At 44.4% G+C, this 19385-nt stretch overlaps 1 protein-coding gene across 4 annotated transcripts in view; it reads right to left on the reverse strand.

The window, feature by feature from the left end:
* Positions 1-19385, reverse strand: part of LOC102227927 (SH3 and PX domain-containing protein 2A) — a 94907-nt gene that overhangs the window by 68149 nt on the left and 7373 nt on the right. For all 4 annotated transcript variants that reach the window (XM_023334352.1, XM_023334351.1, XM_014476178.2 and 1 more), the window contains exon 2: positions 5939-6019. In XM_023334352.1, coding sequence (XP_023190120.1) covers positions 5939-6019 — 81 coding nt within the window. The remainder of the gene's footprint in view (positions 1-5938; positions 6020-19385) is intronic.

A 19385-nucleotide genomic window follows, 5' to 3' on the forward strand; every position in this document is an offset into this window, starting at 1 on the left:
GGATTCTGCTTTATCAGCAGCAAAGAGAGAAGTTTGCTTTTCCACTGCCTGATGGTTTAAACCTCTGAAAATACACAGATTTTATCAAGCAGATATTAATAAACACAAGGATTTATTCCAGATTAAGATTTTCGAGCCTTGCATGCAGTTGTTCTTGGTTTTGTATATTTTAAGATGCAGCAGCAGCCTTAGTGCTGCTTAAGAAGAGCTATAATTGCTGGAGAAAATCATTAGCTGAACTCAGCATGTTCGTCCTCTCAACTTTATATGCAGTTAACGTTGACATCCTCTCCGCCTACAGAAACTTTCAGTATTTTTGTTGGAGATTCTGCTGGGAAATGGAAGCTGAAGGATAATAAACCATTCAGTGATTTATAAACTAAAAAGTAAATCATTATCAGACATCTGCAGATAATCCAGAAGGAAGCTAAGAAAAAAGAAAACACAGCTAACAGTAACAGCCGTTAGTAGAGCATTGACTGCAGCTTCTGTCTGTTGGGCTGTGTAGTCAGAACCAGGAGTGATGCTGTTGGGATATGATGGACTTCACTGACACAGACTTCTTTCATAATGATCATTTTCAGACATTGTTTACGTCCAGATTTGCCGTGACTGACTTCTGGTGCAAAATTATGACGCATGTCTCGGATCAATGACAAAAAACTCCAATAAAGTCATTCAGATAATCAAATACGTATCTGATTTAGTAAAAACAAATAGAAGTAGCAGACATCTTATCTTTTTGGGGGGGTAAAAAGATCTGAATTGGGCCGTTTAGTCTGCGGTGAAACAATCCGATTTGGGCCTCTGCTGTTGTGTGAGCGCAGGTTTAGATCCTGCTTACATGACAACGGCAGGACAACACAACGCAAATGTTTTGTTAGGTTTTGGCCCCTTGTTTCTATGGTAACATTGTTTTGGCCTCACATTTCCACAGTAATAATGCTTTAGCCTCTTGTATCCATGGTAGCACCATTTTGACTGCTTGTATCCATGGCAACAACCTTTTGGCCAGACAAAGAGGGAAACGTTTTAGAAACTCTAAGCTAATCATAACCATCCGAACCAAAAACATTTAGAGATGCGTACAGAACAACAATGGCGGGCCTTTGCCTTCAGGTTATTTGGTCATGTTCAAGCTAAATCCGTTTGTTTGGAACATTTATCATCTCAGTGAAAACACATTACATGCACCAAGCAAGGCGTTATGAAATCACGCCTCACACAGTTCTACCGCCTCCTACAGGCCTGGCATGCACACTACATTCCATGGTTTTTGTAAATGTTGTAAGTGTAATGTTTTTCTTTGATGCACACATGGAACCTTCTTCACTGAAGAAGGTTCTGTCTATTATGGACAATAAACAGCACCCTCTCCACCACATAGTGGACAGACAGCGGAGCACCTTCTCACATAGGCTGCTCCAGCTCCGCTGTCGTAGGGACAGATACAGGAAATCCTTCCTGCCACATGCCATCTCACTGTACAATAAAAGCTAAATCACTGTTCTGCACTAATCAGTCCAATTTTGCACAACTGCACTGTGGCACACTGCTGTACATATATTTACATATACATTCTGTTCTGCATTTTTTTAAATCTTTGCAAGGACTGCTCTAAGCTGCTTTTTATATTGACAGCATGTTATATTTTATTTTTATTTTTTATTTTTATTTTGTCTACAATTGCTACTCAGTGGTGGTGGTTGTGTGTCTTGTCTCTATGCTGCTGTAACTGTGAAGTAATTTCCCTGCTGGGATGAATAAAGTAATTCTATTCTATTCTAAAAGGTTTTTGAAAACATCGTGTTAAAAGGACAAAACTTTTGTGGACATCCTGGTTGTAAGCAGACGGGTTTCAAACTAAACGTTCCTTGATATTACAAATTATTTTCAATATTTTAACTGCATCTGTTTATTTTTGTAACTATAATGGGAGTTATAATGTGTTTACTAATGACTGAACACCTGGTGTCTAAATCCAGCTAGTTTAAAAATTGTCTAATTCTAGCTTCCGGTAAACCAATCAGTTCAAATAACAGCTGGTGAAAACTGCCAGAAGAAAACGTTTTAGAAAAGGGTTTTAGTTACAAGTTATACAACATAACTGATACAAGTAACTGCATGTACTGCTTCTTATGCTTTCATATTTCTTTTCATCACAGGCTGTTGATAGTATCTGTCCTTCAGTCATTCAACAGAGCAATGAGAAAACACAACCTCTGCACACGCAAGAGGAGGAGAGAGGATAAAATGGAAAAACATCATGAATAAGAAAGAAAAGCCTTGAGAAGTTTCTGCCTGCAGGCTTCAGAGCGAGCTGGAGGACTTCAGAGCTTTTCACTAACGCGCCTCTCTGTCAGAATCAGGCAGAGAAGATCTTGAGCTGGACAGAAACGTATGTCTGCTGCAGAAACCGGGTCGCAGAGCAAACTGACTATGGACAGGCTTTAGTATCTGTTCAGTATATTCAATAATCAGCAGCAGCAGTCAGGATCAGGATGAGAGATTTAGGAAATGTTGATGCAAACACTAATAAAGCAACTCACTTGGAGGCATGTTTAGGATTATTGTCCTGCTTGTGTCCAGGCTTTAACTTTCAGGCTGATTTCAACATTCCCACAAAATATTGTTTCCTTATGAGCCTATCCATTTTGTAAAATAAAATTCACCTCATCATGATGCAGCCACCACCATGCTTCACAGTTCACAGAATTGAAAAGAACCTCTTTTCCTCACCAAACAATGACCATTAAGGTGGTGAGATTGTGTATTTTCCAGAGATATTGCACCATTTTATAGCAGAGTCAAGTAACTTCAGTTTTTGTAAAAATGCTGTTTGCATCAAACATTTCATAAAGGAAATTTGATTTCGCTATTTGATTTCATCTTAAAATTTATACCTCTGTCTCTTTAAGAAGCTCCTGTTCTTCCAGCCAACAATGCTCCTCCATTATGCTGTTTACACCCATTCTTAGGAGCATTGGACTGTTCCTCCAGGTGTTTGCTAATTCCTGATGCTATTTTTAATTAATATGGGTACAATTCTTATTCAACTATCCAAACTTATTTATTGACACTTATCTTTTTGGATCTCCGTCTCTTTTTCAGTCACATGTAAAACATGAAAGTGTTCAACTACGATTTCTAACTCCTCCTAAATGTCCTGGAAACTGGAACAGAGGCAGAGTTTGGCCTGTAGGTGTTTTATTGTCTGAGATTAGAATAAACTTTTTCCTTAACCTGTAAAAACAACAGGTTTTTTCTTTCACTCCAGGACGAAGAGATGGGATATTTAAAGTCAGACATCAGTTGTGGTTCAGACATACGTTTGACTCAAACAGTTCATTCGTGACTCAGTGACCTTTCTGTAAAGTGATTTGATCACAGCGACGGTGTGACCAGAAATGACCTTTAAGTTCATTTCAAAAGGCTGGGAGAACAACTGCTGATCTGAACTGAAATAATTACACCGCTTCTGGAGAAACTTGTGTTAGAAGCTCCAGTAAGTTCATAAAAGTTCATACAGAGGAGAGAACCTGGATTGGTCAAACTGGGAATCCAGGACTGGGAGTGACTCAAGTCAGATGGAGGAGGATGGAGGAGTCAGGTGATGATGATGATGATGATGAGTTGGTTCACTGGTTGCATTCACAGTCATGTTCCAGTAAACTGGGAGCAGTGGGTTTATTGGGTCCAGCTCATGCTTTTCATGAGAACCTTTGATTCTCATTTCCTGTAAACGATGAAGCTGTTTTAGTGGGAAAAATGGAAAGAGAACCAGAACCAGAGACTGGTTTACTCCAGTCTGGTAGATATTTTTTAATTGCTGTGTAGCCATGTATTCAGATGATTTCATAACAAGATTTTAATCACTTTCAAGCTGAAAATGTCCTATTTTCTAATAAATATAGTATATTATTGTAGAGAAATTCATTCCAGCTTTGACCAGTCTCTAAATGATCATTTGAACATTTAACTGAATGTAACAATTCTGTGTTTTTCAAAAGTAGAATAAAGATTTTATAAGCTTCAGATTCAATGTAGAATAATTCAGTGTTTTAGATTTCAATGCAGGTCAGGTTAAACAAATATGAAAACGATCTATAACAAATATAATAACCTGAAAATAGAATGTATGTTCTCTTGTTTTCCCAATTTTTAATACAGGCCTTTAATACATTATTTATTCTAAGGTGAAATTAAACCTTGTGACTCATATTCAGTTTTTTCATAGAGTTATTGTGGATTGTGATGCTGCAGGATATTCAGTAGAAGTCAATCTCGCAACAGGCCTAAAGAGGCCTCTGACTGAAGACTGTTATATGACGTCTCATGAGTGTCATGACCTGCTAACGGCTCCATATCTGAGCAGCAGAGATTATATTCCACAGTAACGCTTCCTGGATGACCATCAGTTGTTGACAAGCTCTGCTAATCCAGCTCATCTGCTTTTGCTGCTCCTCTTTAAATCTGTCTGGCTGTAAGATTAGAAAGCTGAGCAGAAAGACGTTGGAGTTGAGGATATGACTCCTGTCCGTTGTGATGGAAGAGATGGTTTCAACTTCCTGCTTCTCTCTGCTCATCTAAACTCCTCTGGGGTTTGGGGTCAGAGTTCAGGTTTCATTTGGATTCTGTTGCATTTACTTTATTGGGGTTCCAACAAAGTGTGGCATTGATGGTTTTGTGCAAAACATTTATTTCCTAATGTTGGATTTCATCCTCAGTGAAAACATGTTATCCAATTAAATGCTAAGAGTTTAAGTGGAAATTTTTCACTGTTTCAATCAAGACACATTTATTTTAAGAAATTTTCCACATTTTCATTAAGGGAGCAAATTAATATGGACGCTGCTGTTCTCAGAACAATTCTCCCACTTTTGTGCTTGAATTCAGTCATTTGGAACAAAACTTGCTCAACAAGTCAAAAGCTGCTGTTTTTGAAAAAAAAAAACATTTTTCTCTCATATTGACTTAAATCCAAAAGTCAATAAACAACCAACATGAAGTCCGGAGTCCGTCTGTGTTTGGCGACTCAGATAATCCCAAACTGAGCTGGGTGACCTTTGACCCTCTCCATCCTGAGAAGCCAAGTGAGTGAGAGGCCGATCTTCTCCGCGCTCGTCCGTGAAGCACTAAGGTTCATTAGACGCCTCTCAGCAGCCTGAGCACCGGAGGAACACACACATCCAGTCAACCTAATGGCTTCTCCTTTTTGTTATTCCTCCTCCGTCTTTGACTCCACACTGGGAGTAATCAGCTGCGGTGGGCGGGGCGGGGCGGGGAGGGCCGGGGCGGAGGGAGGCTCCGGTTTGTCAAAGAGACCTCTCAGAGAGGACTTTCCCTCTCACTGACTGAAACATCATTTCCTGCAGAAGCAGCACACTGCTGCTATTGAGACGTTCCCCCCTACAACGTTTTCACTACAACCTTTTTATATTTACTCCTGACCCGCGGACCTCAGGAGGAGCATGCATACCGTATCGGCTTGCAACGAGTCCAGGGTCCCTGCTGCCAGTCAGAGACACAGCAGAGGCTTTCAGCACTTCATTCCAACACAAACAGTCCCGACGCTTTTAAACCAGTTACACAAGCTCAGATTCTAAATAAAGACCCCACCGATCAGCAGCCTGCGCGACAGGATTTAACAGCAGCCCGGCCGTAAAGCACGCTACATTAAACCCACTTTTTCCTTTGCTTGTGCTGTAAGAAAAAAGGCCTGACGGTTCGCTGACGTTTTGAGGCCAAGCCAGGGATGAGACGGGAAGGGAAGAGGAGTCTGCTGAGGAAATAAAAAATACAACATCCTGCCTGCCCTGACCAGATGCTAACTCTGATTCATCGAGGCGACGAGGCAGTCACAAGAATCCAAACAACACGACGAGAAGCAAAGAAATCGAGGTCACGACCTCCATGGAACAGCAAACATTGGGATTACCTGCAGGTCGAAGAATTTGCTGTATCTTCGGTAGATGATGTGAGACGTGTTGTCAGAGTAGGTGACATTGATGACATACACCTGCCGAGAGAAGAGAGCAACAGCAGGACGTCAGTGATTCACAGATTTAAAATAGGCACAACATTCGTTTGTGCTTATTTCTACTGGCATTCCCAAGATAAAACATGGAGCTCCAAACTTAGTATCACATCTGGAAATGGGTCATTAAAGTGCATTTTATTTCTCATGTTTTACAAATGTAAACTCATTTTCTTTGTTCATGAGAAAAACTGATTTTTCTGAATCCCAGGTCGTATGGAGCTCTCTAGGGAACATGGGGGATTTTTTTTTTCTTTTGCATTCTCTCGCAATAATGTACTAATCAATTGATGCGGAACAAATGAATACTGTAAGCCTTTCTTACAGTGGCCATCATACTTTCTGGTATTATTTAAGACTTTCTTGAGGTTTTTCCATGTATCTTAATATCTCGTTGTGAAATACCTGAAGTTTTATATCTTTTTCTTTGGATAGAAATGCACCACAAACCTGCGATATAAACAGAAACTTTCCGTAAGTAGGAAAGAAAGAAAGAAATATATCCAAACTATTTGGACTATTTGGAGTTATTATCATGGAGTAATAGGTCACAGGTCATCTGACAGTTTTAATTGTGTCTCTATCATGTTGGTTTAAATGGTTTAAAGGGACGTTATCACGTGCAGTTCCATCTCAATCTTACACCAACAGACATAAACATGCAGTGAATAAATCGATTTTCATTCATTTTTTGCACCACAGTTTAATAATAAACACATTTTCACTGAGGCTCTTTTTATGTGTATATGTTTGACATTTTAACTTGTGACTGTAAACAAAATCTCTCCTTCGCTTGTCCCAGTAAATATTGCAGTAAGCAGACTGCAAGGTAACGCAACAGAAAATGTTTTCCCCCATGTCTCCCAGAGGGCTCCATAGTTTCGTTAATCGTTGCATCTGTGACAAAAACATTAGCATGAATGCAGGTAAAGCAGCAAAGCTCCAGCTTCCAACCAAACAGACATTTTCTGAGTGAAAAGATTTTAGAAATGTCCCTGAATCTATCAAAATATCACAGATTCCAATCCGAAGTTGGGATTAGTAAATTAACAATAAACTACGGTTAACGTGTTGCAGAGTCCTATGGATAAATGCACAGCCTGTTCTCACAGAAAACTCTAATCTCAACATAAAATATTAGGAATGGGATTTGTTTCCTCTTGGTTTGTATTATAGACTGATTTCTATGATGATACGTCCTATATAATAGCTAGATACTGAAGTTAAATACTAAAAAGTGTTCCAGTATTGATTCCATAATCAGTCCCTGAAGTTCTTTGTGATTCCATGATCCTGGAAATTCAACCAAACTCAGCAGATCTCTGTATTTTTTCACTGGATGTTGAAACTTGGACATTGTTCCTCTGAGCTCAAACTCATGTCCTGCTTTGGAATGAATAAAACAGCAAAACAAAGAGTTTGTAACTACGGACCCCAACTCTACTGAAAATTTAAAAACTACTGTTAACAACCCAGTCAACGATTGGAAACCAACAATTTTAAGTGAACTCTACCCACTCTACCAAGAAAAGTTTTCAAATATCCAGCCAGAGAAATACCAGAGGACTTCCAAAAGAAAGTGGTCAATCTGGACGTTTGACTTAATTTGACTAAATACAGTATGAATTTTTTATGTATAGATTTGAGTCTGTATGTACATTTTGATCCTGTATCTCTTTTCTACATGCCCTAACATGTGGAAAGAGATTTTATTTACATCACATCCTTGTAAATTCATAACTCCATATTTTTGAAGGCCACTGCCTCCACAGTGAAACACAACACTGACCTGCCGTCCCCGCTCAGCCTTGGCTGAAAAACTGCAGCAGCCCTGAGAGGCCTGATAAGATGGGATACAGTCCATTTATCTGTCAAGAGGAGGTAAGTGATGCCACCATCATCTCTAATCTAATAAAACATAGATAACCAGGTAGCAGAGCCCAGGGCCAGGACACTTTCAGCAGAGGCATTAAGAGCAGGTGGGAGCTCACACTCTCACACTGGGATGTACAAAAACACTTAAGCTTTCACAGAACATTAAGCTGCAACTTTCTGCTGGCAAATTATTGGAATAACAGGAAATCTGGTAACATAGTAATTGATACCTGCAAATGTTGAAATATGTCAGAGATCTAGATGGTTTTAGCTCTAATAAGAGCTGTAGCTGCAGTGGGAATATTTGAAAAAGGTCTTTAACTTCATCTGCTCATCAAATACAAGCCAAGAAATAATGAGTCTCACTTGTCAAAGCAAGTGCAACAGCATAGCTCTAGTTTTAAAGAAAGAGCATCTGAAATGTGCCTGACTGACAGAAAATTGGCTCATATGAATAGATAATGATCTGCATGTAGCAGCACAGTCACTTACAGAAGAAATAACTGAGGAAGGAAGCGGTGACTTCTATAAATTAAAACGAAAGTTACTACCGTAACTACGGTTCTATGAATCCCGGATGACCGCCAGAGGCGGTGCTTCAAGCACTGAATGATCATTCTTGCGCATGCGCAGGTCGAGTACTAATGACAACAAAGTCACCTGTGACCTGCCGGGGACCCACGTGACTCTATATAGTCACGTGGCACCCGGCAATCAATCCCTCAATCTTCTCGCGAAAGCAGAGATTCCGAGGGACCAAGCACTCTGGCGGTCATCCGGGATTCATAGAACCGTAGTTACGGTAGTAACTTTCGTTCTATTTCATCCCTACTGACCGCCAGAGGCGGTGCTTCAAGCACTGGATGACTCATATCAACAAGGTCACGAGGAATCAGCAACAAGGAACAGCGACTACACCACCCACCTAATGTGATGTAGAGGCATGCTGCTCCAAAATTCCTTGAAGCGGATGGGGCGCAGCCACATTCACCCTGTAGAACCGAGTAAAGGTACTAGGTGATTTCCAGGAGGCCGCACGGCATATAACATCCAATGGCACCCCAGTCATGGCAGCAAACGACGTCGACATGCCCCGTGTAGAGTGGCACTTCACTCCCGCCGGCCGTGGCCGGTCCTGCAAGGCATAAGCCTTGGAGATCAAATCCACAACCCAGTGTGCAAGTCGCTGCTTGGAAAGTGCCTGCCCTTTCCGTGAGCCAGCGTAGCAAACAAAAAGGCTATTAGTCTTTCGGAAGGATGCCGTGGCATCGATATACGTCTCAAGGGCACGAACAGGACACAGTGGTTCAGAGGGGCTCCCGGTGTCAAGCCGAGCAAGATGGAGCGGCTGGGTACTGCCAGCCGCCAGTGATACCTTAGGAATAAATGCAACGTCAGACCACAGTGTAACACCCGAGCCATCAGGAGTCCACCGGCAGCAGGGCTCGGCTATCGAGAGAGCCTGTAATTCCCCCACACGTTTAGCAGAAACCATAGCTAAAAGGAACGCCGTCTTTAGTGAGAGCCATTTGAGGTCTGCCGATGCCAGGGGCTCAAATGGGAGGGACCGAAGAGCCTCAAGCACAAGAGAAAGGTCCCAGGCCGGTGCCACAGGGCGGTTGGGTGGGTGCAAACGCCGAGCACCCCTTAAAAACAGTACAACCTCTTTGTCTCGGCCCACAGAAAAACCATTCAGCCCAACATGCCAACAGGAAATGGCAGCCACATACACCTTTAAGGTAGATGGAGACCGTCCTTGATCCAGCAATGCCTGCAGGAAGGTCAGGATGTCCGAAACTGAACACTGCACCGGGTCCTGCCCCCTATCACGGCACCAGGTCGCAAAGACCGTCCACTTGTTAGCATAGACAGCTCGCGTGGACGGTGCCCATGCATTAGCCATCGTATGCCCTATGGACCCAGGGTATCTTGAGAAGGTGGACCCCGGCCCTGCAGGGGCCAAATCCAGAGCTGGAGCCGGTCCGGTTCGGGGTGCAAAATCTGACCCCCCACCTGGGAAAGAAGATCTCTCCTGGAGGGGAGACGCATTGGCGAGCCGGAGCTGAGCTCGCACAGTAGAGGAAACCAAGTCCTCGCTGGCCAGTAGGGGGCCACCAGCAGAACCCTGTGCCCCTCCTGACGCACCCTGAGGAGAGTCTGAAAAAGGAGGCCGAATGGCGGAAAGGCATAAAGGAGGGCCCGGGGCCAGTCGTGTGCCAGGGCATCGCGGCCCAGAGGGCTGGTGTTGTCCAATGAGAACCAAAGGGGACAGTGAAATGCGTCCCTTGAGGCAAAGAGGTCCACGGCCGCCCTGCCAAAGACCGTCCAGATGCGCTCCACTACCTCTTGGTGAAGCTTCCACTCCCCTGGAAGCGGCTTCCGACGGGATAGAAAATCTGCTGGCACATTCTCCGGCCCTGGTATGTAGGCTGCTCTGAGGCTGGCTATGCATGGAGCTGCCCAGGTCAGAAGCCGTCGAGTCAAGCACAACAGTTTCCTTGACCTGGTTCCCCCCTGGTGGTTGATGTGAAAAACCACTGTGGTGTTGTCTGACCTCACCAGCACATGCTTCCCCTGCAAGCCTGGAAGAAAGCTCTGAAGAGCCAGAAAGACAGCCTGTAACTCTAGGACATTGATGTGTTCCCTGCTCAGCCGCCGGGACCATGTCCCCTGTGCCATTTGACCCCGCCAAGTCGCACCCCAGCCCGTGGAGGATGCATCCGTAAACACAACTTCCCGACGACACGGGAGGGAACCGAGCGGGACCCCTGTGGTCATAAACAACCTCACCCTCCATTGGGACAGAGACTGAAGACACTGAGGCCCCACCCGAAGTCTGCGGAGACGATGAGTGTACCGTGCGGGATCCAGATTCAAGCTGTTCAACCACATCTGGAGGGGCCGCAATGACAGCAGCCCCAAGGGCACTACGGCAGACGCAGCTGTGAGCATGCCCAAAAGTCGAAGATACCGCACAAGAGGCGGTGCCATGCCGCGCCCGAATTCCGGGAGCATGCTCAATATACTGTCCACCCGCTGGGGTGACGGGCAAGCAGCCATTGAGATGGAATCCATGGCAATGCCCAGGAAGACAGTCTCCTGTGAGGGAGTCAGAGTGCTTTTCTCCATGTTCACCTGCAAGCCCAAGCATCCCACATGATGGAGCACTAACCGAGTATCCCGAACCGCCTGGTCCTGTGTCGCGGCACAAATGAGCCAGTCGTCCAGATATGGGAGGATCCTCAATCCTTGTGCCTGCAGAGGAGAGAGGGCCGCCGCAACACATCGGGTGAACACCCTGGGAGACAGTGAAAGTCCGAACGGGAGGACCCTGAACTGGAAATGCCTCCCCTGAAAAGCAAAACGAAGAAACCGCCAATGGGGCGGAGCGATTGGGATGTGAAAATAAGCATCCCTGAGATCTACGGAAGTGAACCAATCGCCTGGGGAAATCGCCTGCCACACTTCCTTGGTGGTCAGCATATGAAAGGGCATGACCTTCAAGTACACATTCAGGCCTCTGAGGTCCAAGACTGGACGCAGGCCCCCGGTCTTCTTCGGAACCAGAAAATACATGGAATAAAAGCCCCCTGGATCCAGCAGGGGGTCCACAGGCACTATAGCACCCTTGGCCAGCAAGGTGCAGATTTCTTGGTTCAGTGCCTGTGCCTTCACCGGGTCGCAGATCGCAGTCATCCTGACCCGGCCAGGGATAGGTGGCCGGCGGCGGAATTGAAGACGGTACCCCCGGGACAGGGTGGACAACACCCACAAGTCCGGGGTGTGGGCAGCCCAGAAGCTGAGCTGACCCGGGGAAAAATAACCGACCGCCGGCCCTAAGGCATCATCTGCGGGCCCCCCGGCCCTTCGAAGGCCCGGGAGGACGTCGGCCAGACTGCGCGGCTCGAAAGGGATGAAAGGACCTCGTCCCAGCTTGGTCTCGAGCCCTGTTTCTCCGATCTGGAGCAGGTCTCTGGACCGATCTCTGACCTGGTACCAGCCCCTGGGGCTCAGTGGAAGAAGGAGAAGGCCCTGAGGACCTCCGTGAAGGACCCGCAGCCGCCCAGGTGCTGACTGGCTGGCGATCACGTCTGTGAAGCCCTGCCAGCTGTTGCCTCGTTCTAGAAGCCTGAGCTGTACGGTCCAAGGCGTCCAGTGCCGCAGAACCAAAAAGTTCCCCCGGAACCACAGGCAGGGCCCGGAGGGTCCTCCTACAAGGCTCAGTAAGTGGTGACTGCGCCAACCAGACTTGGCGGCGAGCGTGAACCAGTGTGGATAGTGTGCGTCCAAGTTCCCTCGACATAAGAGCAAAGGCCTGCAGAGATGCATCAACCAGGCCTTGCGTGGCATGATCCAGTGGAACAGATTCCAAGGAGGAAGACAGGGCCAGCATAAGATGGGATAGAGAGTTCCCAATCCGGCCCATGCGGGCCCCAGAGTCATAGGCCTTGCAGAGAAGGTCATCGGTAATACGGCACTGAGGACGCGGACAACGGGCATTGGACCGCAAAGCCTCATCAGGTGGGATAATAAGAGAGGCAATGCCCGGTTCCACCGCTGGCATCTGCCCCAAGCCAACCTTGGGGGCCTCCAGCATAGCTGCCAGGACCCTGCCATCCGTCGTCAGACGCGAAAGCGCCTTGGTGTCTGACCAGCAAGCATGGAGTTCCCGCACGTACTCCGCCGAGGGAGGAACCATAAAGGCAGTCTCTGACCTACTGCGCTTAAAGAAGGCGCTGGAAGCCGTAGGCTGGGCCTGAGGAACACTAATCTGTAAACGGGCAAGAGCCGTTCTAATAGCGGATGTCACAGATTCCGCCGTATCCTCCTGGGAGGCAATGGAGTCCGACCCAGAGGCCCCGGAGCCCAGCTCCGGCAGGTCCTCACAGAAATGGGTGCCAGAGGCCGCCACAGAAACAGCATCATCGGCGTTGACTGACATTTCATCCTGCTCGGAAGGGAGAGCCGGGCCGCGATCATCAGCAGTCTGAAAGGACTGGAGGAGGGCTTTCATTTGGGCCAGTTCAGTAGTGAGATGATCCACTCTCGTGGACAACCGCCCTGCATCGGTCCGTCTGGCTCGTTTTGTCGGTACCGAAGGTGCAGCCACAGTAGACCGTTTGCACATCGCTTTCCCCATCGGCAAATGAGTACGCGGCGCAGCGCCCGCCCAGTCGGTAGGCTGCTCCAGCGCAGCCAACCGATCCAGTCTGACTGACCGGGGCATGACGCAACAGTTGGGGCAAGCGTTATCTGACAGCGCCTCCCGGAGATGTTCCACACCGAGGCAGGAGGGACACAAGTCATGTCCGTCGTCGGGCTGAAGTGGAGCCAGACAGGACGAGCAGCATAAATTATCCAGCATCATACCGCTGAAAGGCGTGATTAGCCTGCCACCAACAGAAGTCAACACGAGCAGAAAACGCTACCGGCGACTCCGTTGCAGAAAACCCCCCGTAGAGGTTCCAAACTCAGCATGAGCAGAACGCCACTAGCAAATCGATAATCAACCAAAGATGAACTCAGCACGAGCAGAGACGCCACTGGTGAGTCAGATAAACAACAGCAAAGTAAAATGGACTCAGCCCGAGCAGAAAACGCTACTGGGGAGTGTAGATAAACAACTGTAGAAGAACTCAACGCGAGCAGAAACGCTACTGGTGAGTGTAGATAAACAAACTGAAAACTCAGCGCGAGCAGAAACGCTACTGTGAGACAAAAGAGCCACAAAAGAGGCAAATCAAAGCGAACAGTAAACTACTGCTGAGAAAAGAACAAAAACTTACCAGTCACCGCGGATCTGGTAAGGTGAAAGCAGCTTGTGCAGCCCCTGGAGGGCGAGACTTACCCGCAGCTCCGACCAAACCCGGTCACGGGGCTACCAGCAACAAGCAGCTAGGAAATTAGTGGTATACACAGAAGCAACCGGCTTCACACGACCACACACCTGTCCTCAACACACCTGCGCGCGAGAAGAACAAAAGGGATTGATTGCCGGGTGCCACGTGACTATATAGAGTCACGTGGGTCCCCGGCAGGTCACAGGTGACTTTGTTGTCATTAGTACTCGACCTGCGCATGCGCAAGAATGATCATTCAGTGCTTGAAGCACCGCCTCTGGCGGTCAGTAGGGATGAAATAGAATCTGGAGTTCTGCACAGCCGCTTTGATGCCGACGGGGATCCTGAGAGCGATTCCAGCGCCGCTTATTAAACTGATGTTTAATTTAAAACTGCTGCTGTTTGATTACTGGATAGAAAAACCCACAGCCAAACTGAAATACTGAAAATTCTTAGTGGTTTGGTGATAATTCAGTAGTTAGCAAAGATCCGTAAAAGAAAAAAATCTACCTGTCACAAATAATGAGATATGTATTTTGTTAACAGTTAATAAAGTGTAAATATTTCCCTTAGATTAATAAAGTAAGATTTTGTTAAAAGAAACCTATGAGCTCTGCAGCTAAGATATACATATATATATATATATATATATATATATATATATATATATATATATATATATATATATATATATATATATATATATATATATATATATATATATATATATGTGTGTGTGTGTGTGTGTGTGTATATATATATATATTTTATTAGAAATATAATTTAAAGGCAAACAGGGCAGAGAACTTTGCCGTTTATTTGACTGAATTTGCATTTTGATACCTTCCATGGTTTTTACTAATTCTGCCATATTATGAATATTAGCCCTCAGTGATCATAGTGTCTTTGTCTCACTGCACTGGAAAGGTTTATTTTCAGCCTTTCTGCCATCTTGGATACATCTTCCTCATAAACATCTTCCTCATAAACTTCACTTCAAAGTGGGGTCCCCCAGGGGTCTACTCTTGATCCAGTCCTTATCCTAATCTTTGGGCTACATCTTTAAAAAACCTGGCATCTCATTTCATTCTTATGCAGATGACTCACAGATTTATGTGCCATTTAATCATAAACCCATGACTCCTGCAGGGGTTTAATTAGATTGTTTGGAGGATGGTAACACTTAAACTTTCCTAATTTAATAGAACAGAAAACAGAAGTCATTGTGTTTGGTCCCTGTGAACGCTATGGTTCTGGTTCTTTGGAGATTTATAAAAAACCTTTACAAAAAACTTGAGAGTTTTGACACTTTCTAACTGTAATCAAATTTCACCCATCCTTCCACCAGCTGGCAGGATGTTTAATTTATTTTGCAAATAAAACAAATAAAAGGCTTAGTATCTTCTTAACTGACACTTTCCTTATAACATAGAGGTCTGCAGACCCTACATTCGGACATCCGCTTATTTGTGCTGCCCAAGAGCTACCCAGCAAATATAGGAATCACCATAGCAACCAGTAAGACAAGAGTTTTTTTACATTACTCATCAGGTTCTTCTTTTATTTTATCAATCATGAAGGGAGTGACTGGGCTACCAGCTGGAAAGTTTGATGGATTAGCTATACTGTATGGCAGCCAAGATTTCCTCTGGAAGTTTTTAGACAAAATACAGCTGAAGCATCAAGAATGAGCAAGATGGTAAGATGGTATTATGATTTACTTTTCATAATAAAAGCATCAGCCTGAGCAGATAACCTTCTCTTAAATAACATCCTCCCATCAGCTGAAGCCAGTGTGTTTCCCCGTCAGAACTCCTGCTTCCTTTTCCAGCCGGCCGCCTCCGTCTGACTGATCGCGCTCCATCACTCCAACCCTCTGCACCTGCCAACAGCCTCCTAAGCAGAGCGAGACGAATGAGATCGGGTAGAAGACCCTGACGTTGACGTAAGAAGGGCAACAGCCGGAAACAAAAGCGCTGCAGGTTAAAAAAAGGCCTGGTTGCTGTTGGATGGGGGTTTGAGCTGCTGCTGGCAACGAGCCACCGCAGCATGTTTCCCTGCAAGAACAACTCCTGGCATCAGGAAGCTGCAATAGTCACATTCCACTGTCAGACTGGTTCTCAGCACGGCGGGGAGTCACCACAGCGATTACTGCCGCCGTTTATTACCGTGGAAATGTGCTACTGGGGTACTGCCAGGTAATAATTTCATGAACAGCCTCAGTAAGCAAAGACAATACGTTTCTTTGTGGCGTCTGTATATTAACAAGGTGAGACTCGTTTTACAGACATAATAACGATCCAGTTATGAGGAGACGTCTGCAGACTGGGAACTGTCAGATTCCTCAGAGAGGAAGTTTGTGAAGGAAGGTTAGTTTATTTAGCATCCTACTGACAACAAGGTAAGGCAGTCAGTTTTATCATTAAATTACAAACTTTCTGTACCACTAGCCCCTCTGGCAGGCAAACATACCCACAGGTTGATGCTGCCACCACCGTGCTACATTCAGTGGTCAGTACACAGTGCAGAGTTCAATCTTTGTGATGATTTACTTGCTTCGTTTTTTTAGCAGAACTGGTAGAGTTCATTTAAATTGATGGGTTTCCTGCAGACATTGACCATTTACCTTTTATTTTCTTTTACTGAGAGACAATGTTCAACATGTCATTAACTTTCTGAAAGGAGAGAGGCATAGTACCAGGTTGTAATAAAAAAATGCTTTTTCCACCTGCAGTACTGGACAGTTCGATGGTAATCAATTATAATTTAACAGATTATGAATAGGTTAATTAATTACATAATGTTCAATAAATGATGATGAACGCCTCGGGATTCCCACGGAAGAGCTGGAAGAAGTGGCCGGGGAGAGGGAAGCCTGGGCCTCCCTTCTGAAGCTGCTACCCCCGCGACCCGACCTCGGATAAGCAGAAGATGGATGGATGGATGGATGGATGGATGGATGGATGGATGGATGGATGGATGGATGGATGGATGGATGGATGGATGGATGGATGGATGGATGGATGGATGGATGGATGGATGGATGGATGGATGGATGGGATCTCACTAAAACCAAACAAACACTTAGTAAAACTATTGTTTTATCTCCAGCAGTAAAACGTTCAAATCTGCTCAGTTAATCACCATTTCTTTCCAAATGTGCAAATATGTTAGAATTAGTACATGTTATAATCTTACTAAAACTATTACAATGAGTTGGAGCAACTAAAGCGAAGGTGGTTTTCAAAAAAGAAGTTCTACATTTTGGGATGCAGCTTTGGTCATTTCATCTGATCTAAAAGTAACAAAACGTATTAAAGGAGGAGCATCAAAATTATGAACGATGCAATGATTTTGTTAAGATTTCTTGTGAATTTTTAAGATTATATATTGATTTATGAGGCTTTGAAACTGTTGCATTTTAAGGACTTTTGACATAATTGTTATGGTTAAAGTCGGATCCAAATAGGTAAATTCATCTATATTGAAAACTGCTGTAATACCATAAACCACATATTCTGGATAATGCTGGGGTCAGGCCGTTTGGAAGGCTATTCCAGATGCTTGGTGTATGCCTGCAAAACTTTTATTTTAAAAATGGTCCTTAGATAATCCTCCCACTCTGAAAAAAGTTCAGACCAAATAAATCAGTGGAAGCCCAGTAATAAATGTGAAGCTGATGCCCATAAACGGGTTTAATTCCCGTCAGATGCTCAGATGAAGCGCTAGAGACGTCTGGAAGATCTGGACTCGCAGCAAAGATCCAAACTCCAGAAGCAGATGGGCATGTGATGGCAACCGCAGTGGAAAACAGAACCGCCAGCCATCATGCTCGGGCTGGCCCGGCCCGAAATATCGAGCTCTCCCCTGCTGCCCTGCCAGACCCAGAAATAAACTCAGCCCACTTCACACGGGCCGTAAATTCTGTCTGGGCGCTGCCGCTCACGATTCATCCTGCACTAAATATCGATAACTGAGTTTTATTTTTTATTGCGTGTTGCATATTAAGCAGGATGATCTGACGCAGATCTGAAGAGAGGCCAAGTCGTGAGCACCAAGTGCAGATAAAATGCACAGAACTCAACCCAGAAACGACTCACAAATGTTCATCCATCTGGCAGAAATATAAATATGACAAAACGCAACAGAGAATTCAAAGCTGCTTTTCCTTCCAGCGACGTTTAAACTGCACAGATTCTGAGTCAAAAAGTTAGAGATGTGTTTTATTAATATCTTTTTTTGTGTGGTGAAATGTTGGTCTTTAAAGCTTATCAAACTCTATCAAACCATTAAAAGAAACCCTTGATGACAGACAGTGAAGATTTCAAGTTAAATTTCTCTTTAAAGACGTTAAAATAAGCAACTTATAAACAGGAAAAACACAAATGAAGAAAACAGAATCCAAAGAAATGCTCCAGGGTCTGGTGTGTCCCAGATAGGAAACCAAAAAAAATAAAAAATTGAAACTTTGTGCATCTGCTATTCCCACTGAGGAAGTGGGACTTGAAAACAAAAGTCCCTTTCATGATCAGACACAAAGAGAGAAACATGAATTCTTATGACAGAACAAATTGGACCTCTGATTGTTTCATTACGCTCCTCTAAAACAGCCATTAAAAATCATCTCACATGTAAAGCTTGGCTTGTTTCCTGATACTACAGCAGTTCCGGACATCAGATCCAGAAATACCTGAGTTAGACTCTGAAAAGGCTTAAAAACTTACAGTTTCAGGGGAGAGCCAGCATCCAGCCTCGCAGATGTCCAGAGAAGAAGGCAAAGAGTACAGAGCTTTGGTGGGGCCCAGAATGTGGGCCCAGCCACTAAATGCAGCCAACCCCGCCTAAACTGCTATATTTGAAGTAACCTATAAAAACAGACCCAAAGCTTGCTTCCAGACGCCGTCAGCGCAAATGATCTAACTACAAAAGTCAGATTGGAAAAGATTTTCTTTGGATCAAGTCATGTCTTTCCACACTGAACCATTACTGAGCTAAATATACTCTACTGTGTAATAGACTCATTTGTTGTTTCAGCTTTGCTAAAGAGTTTAGCAAGGCAATAAAATACAATAATGTTTCACAGATTGGTTTGAGCTTTGAGGTACTTTCCCAGAAACTCTTATGAAGTAAAACTGAACAGGAAACATGTTTGAAACCAACATGGCTGTTCAGAACTGAACCACCTGGTTTTAAGACTTGTTCTCCTTGTGCAGGCAGGAGTTTTCTCTGGTTACTCCGGTTTACTCTCACAGTCCAATAAGACCAAAGTCTGACCACCAAGCAAATGCAAAGCTTTGATTTCTCAGCACAAATAAGCCACAAAAAGCAGATTATGAACCATAATTTGCATATTGTATCTTTTTCTTTAGATACCTTGCAGAGGTTGCAGGGCTGTTGTCTGTCAGTTTTAGTTACAACATGTAATTTCTCTTTGAACTGAATTGATTTTCACTAATGGGGTCAAAATAAACTTAATAAATTAAACTGGGTTTGCTACATGTGAAGTTGGATAACATGTTCTGCTTTTTCTGCTTCATAATCACATGAATTCAGCAGCAAGCAGGTTTCTCAACCTGCTTTTCTTTGTTTTCTTGTCTTTTTCAAAATACAGAATAAAGTGTTAAAAATGTTCC

The sequence above is a fragment of the Xiphophorus maculatus genome, chromosome 5, assembly GCF_002775205.1.
Source record: "Xiphophorus maculatus strain JP 163 A chromosome 5, X_maculatus-5.0-male, whole genome shotgun sequence".
In the NCBI taxonomy this organism is placed as follows: Eukaryota; Metazoa; Chordata; class Actinopteri; order Cyprinodontiformes; family Poeciliidae; genus Xiphophorus; species Xiphophorus maculatus.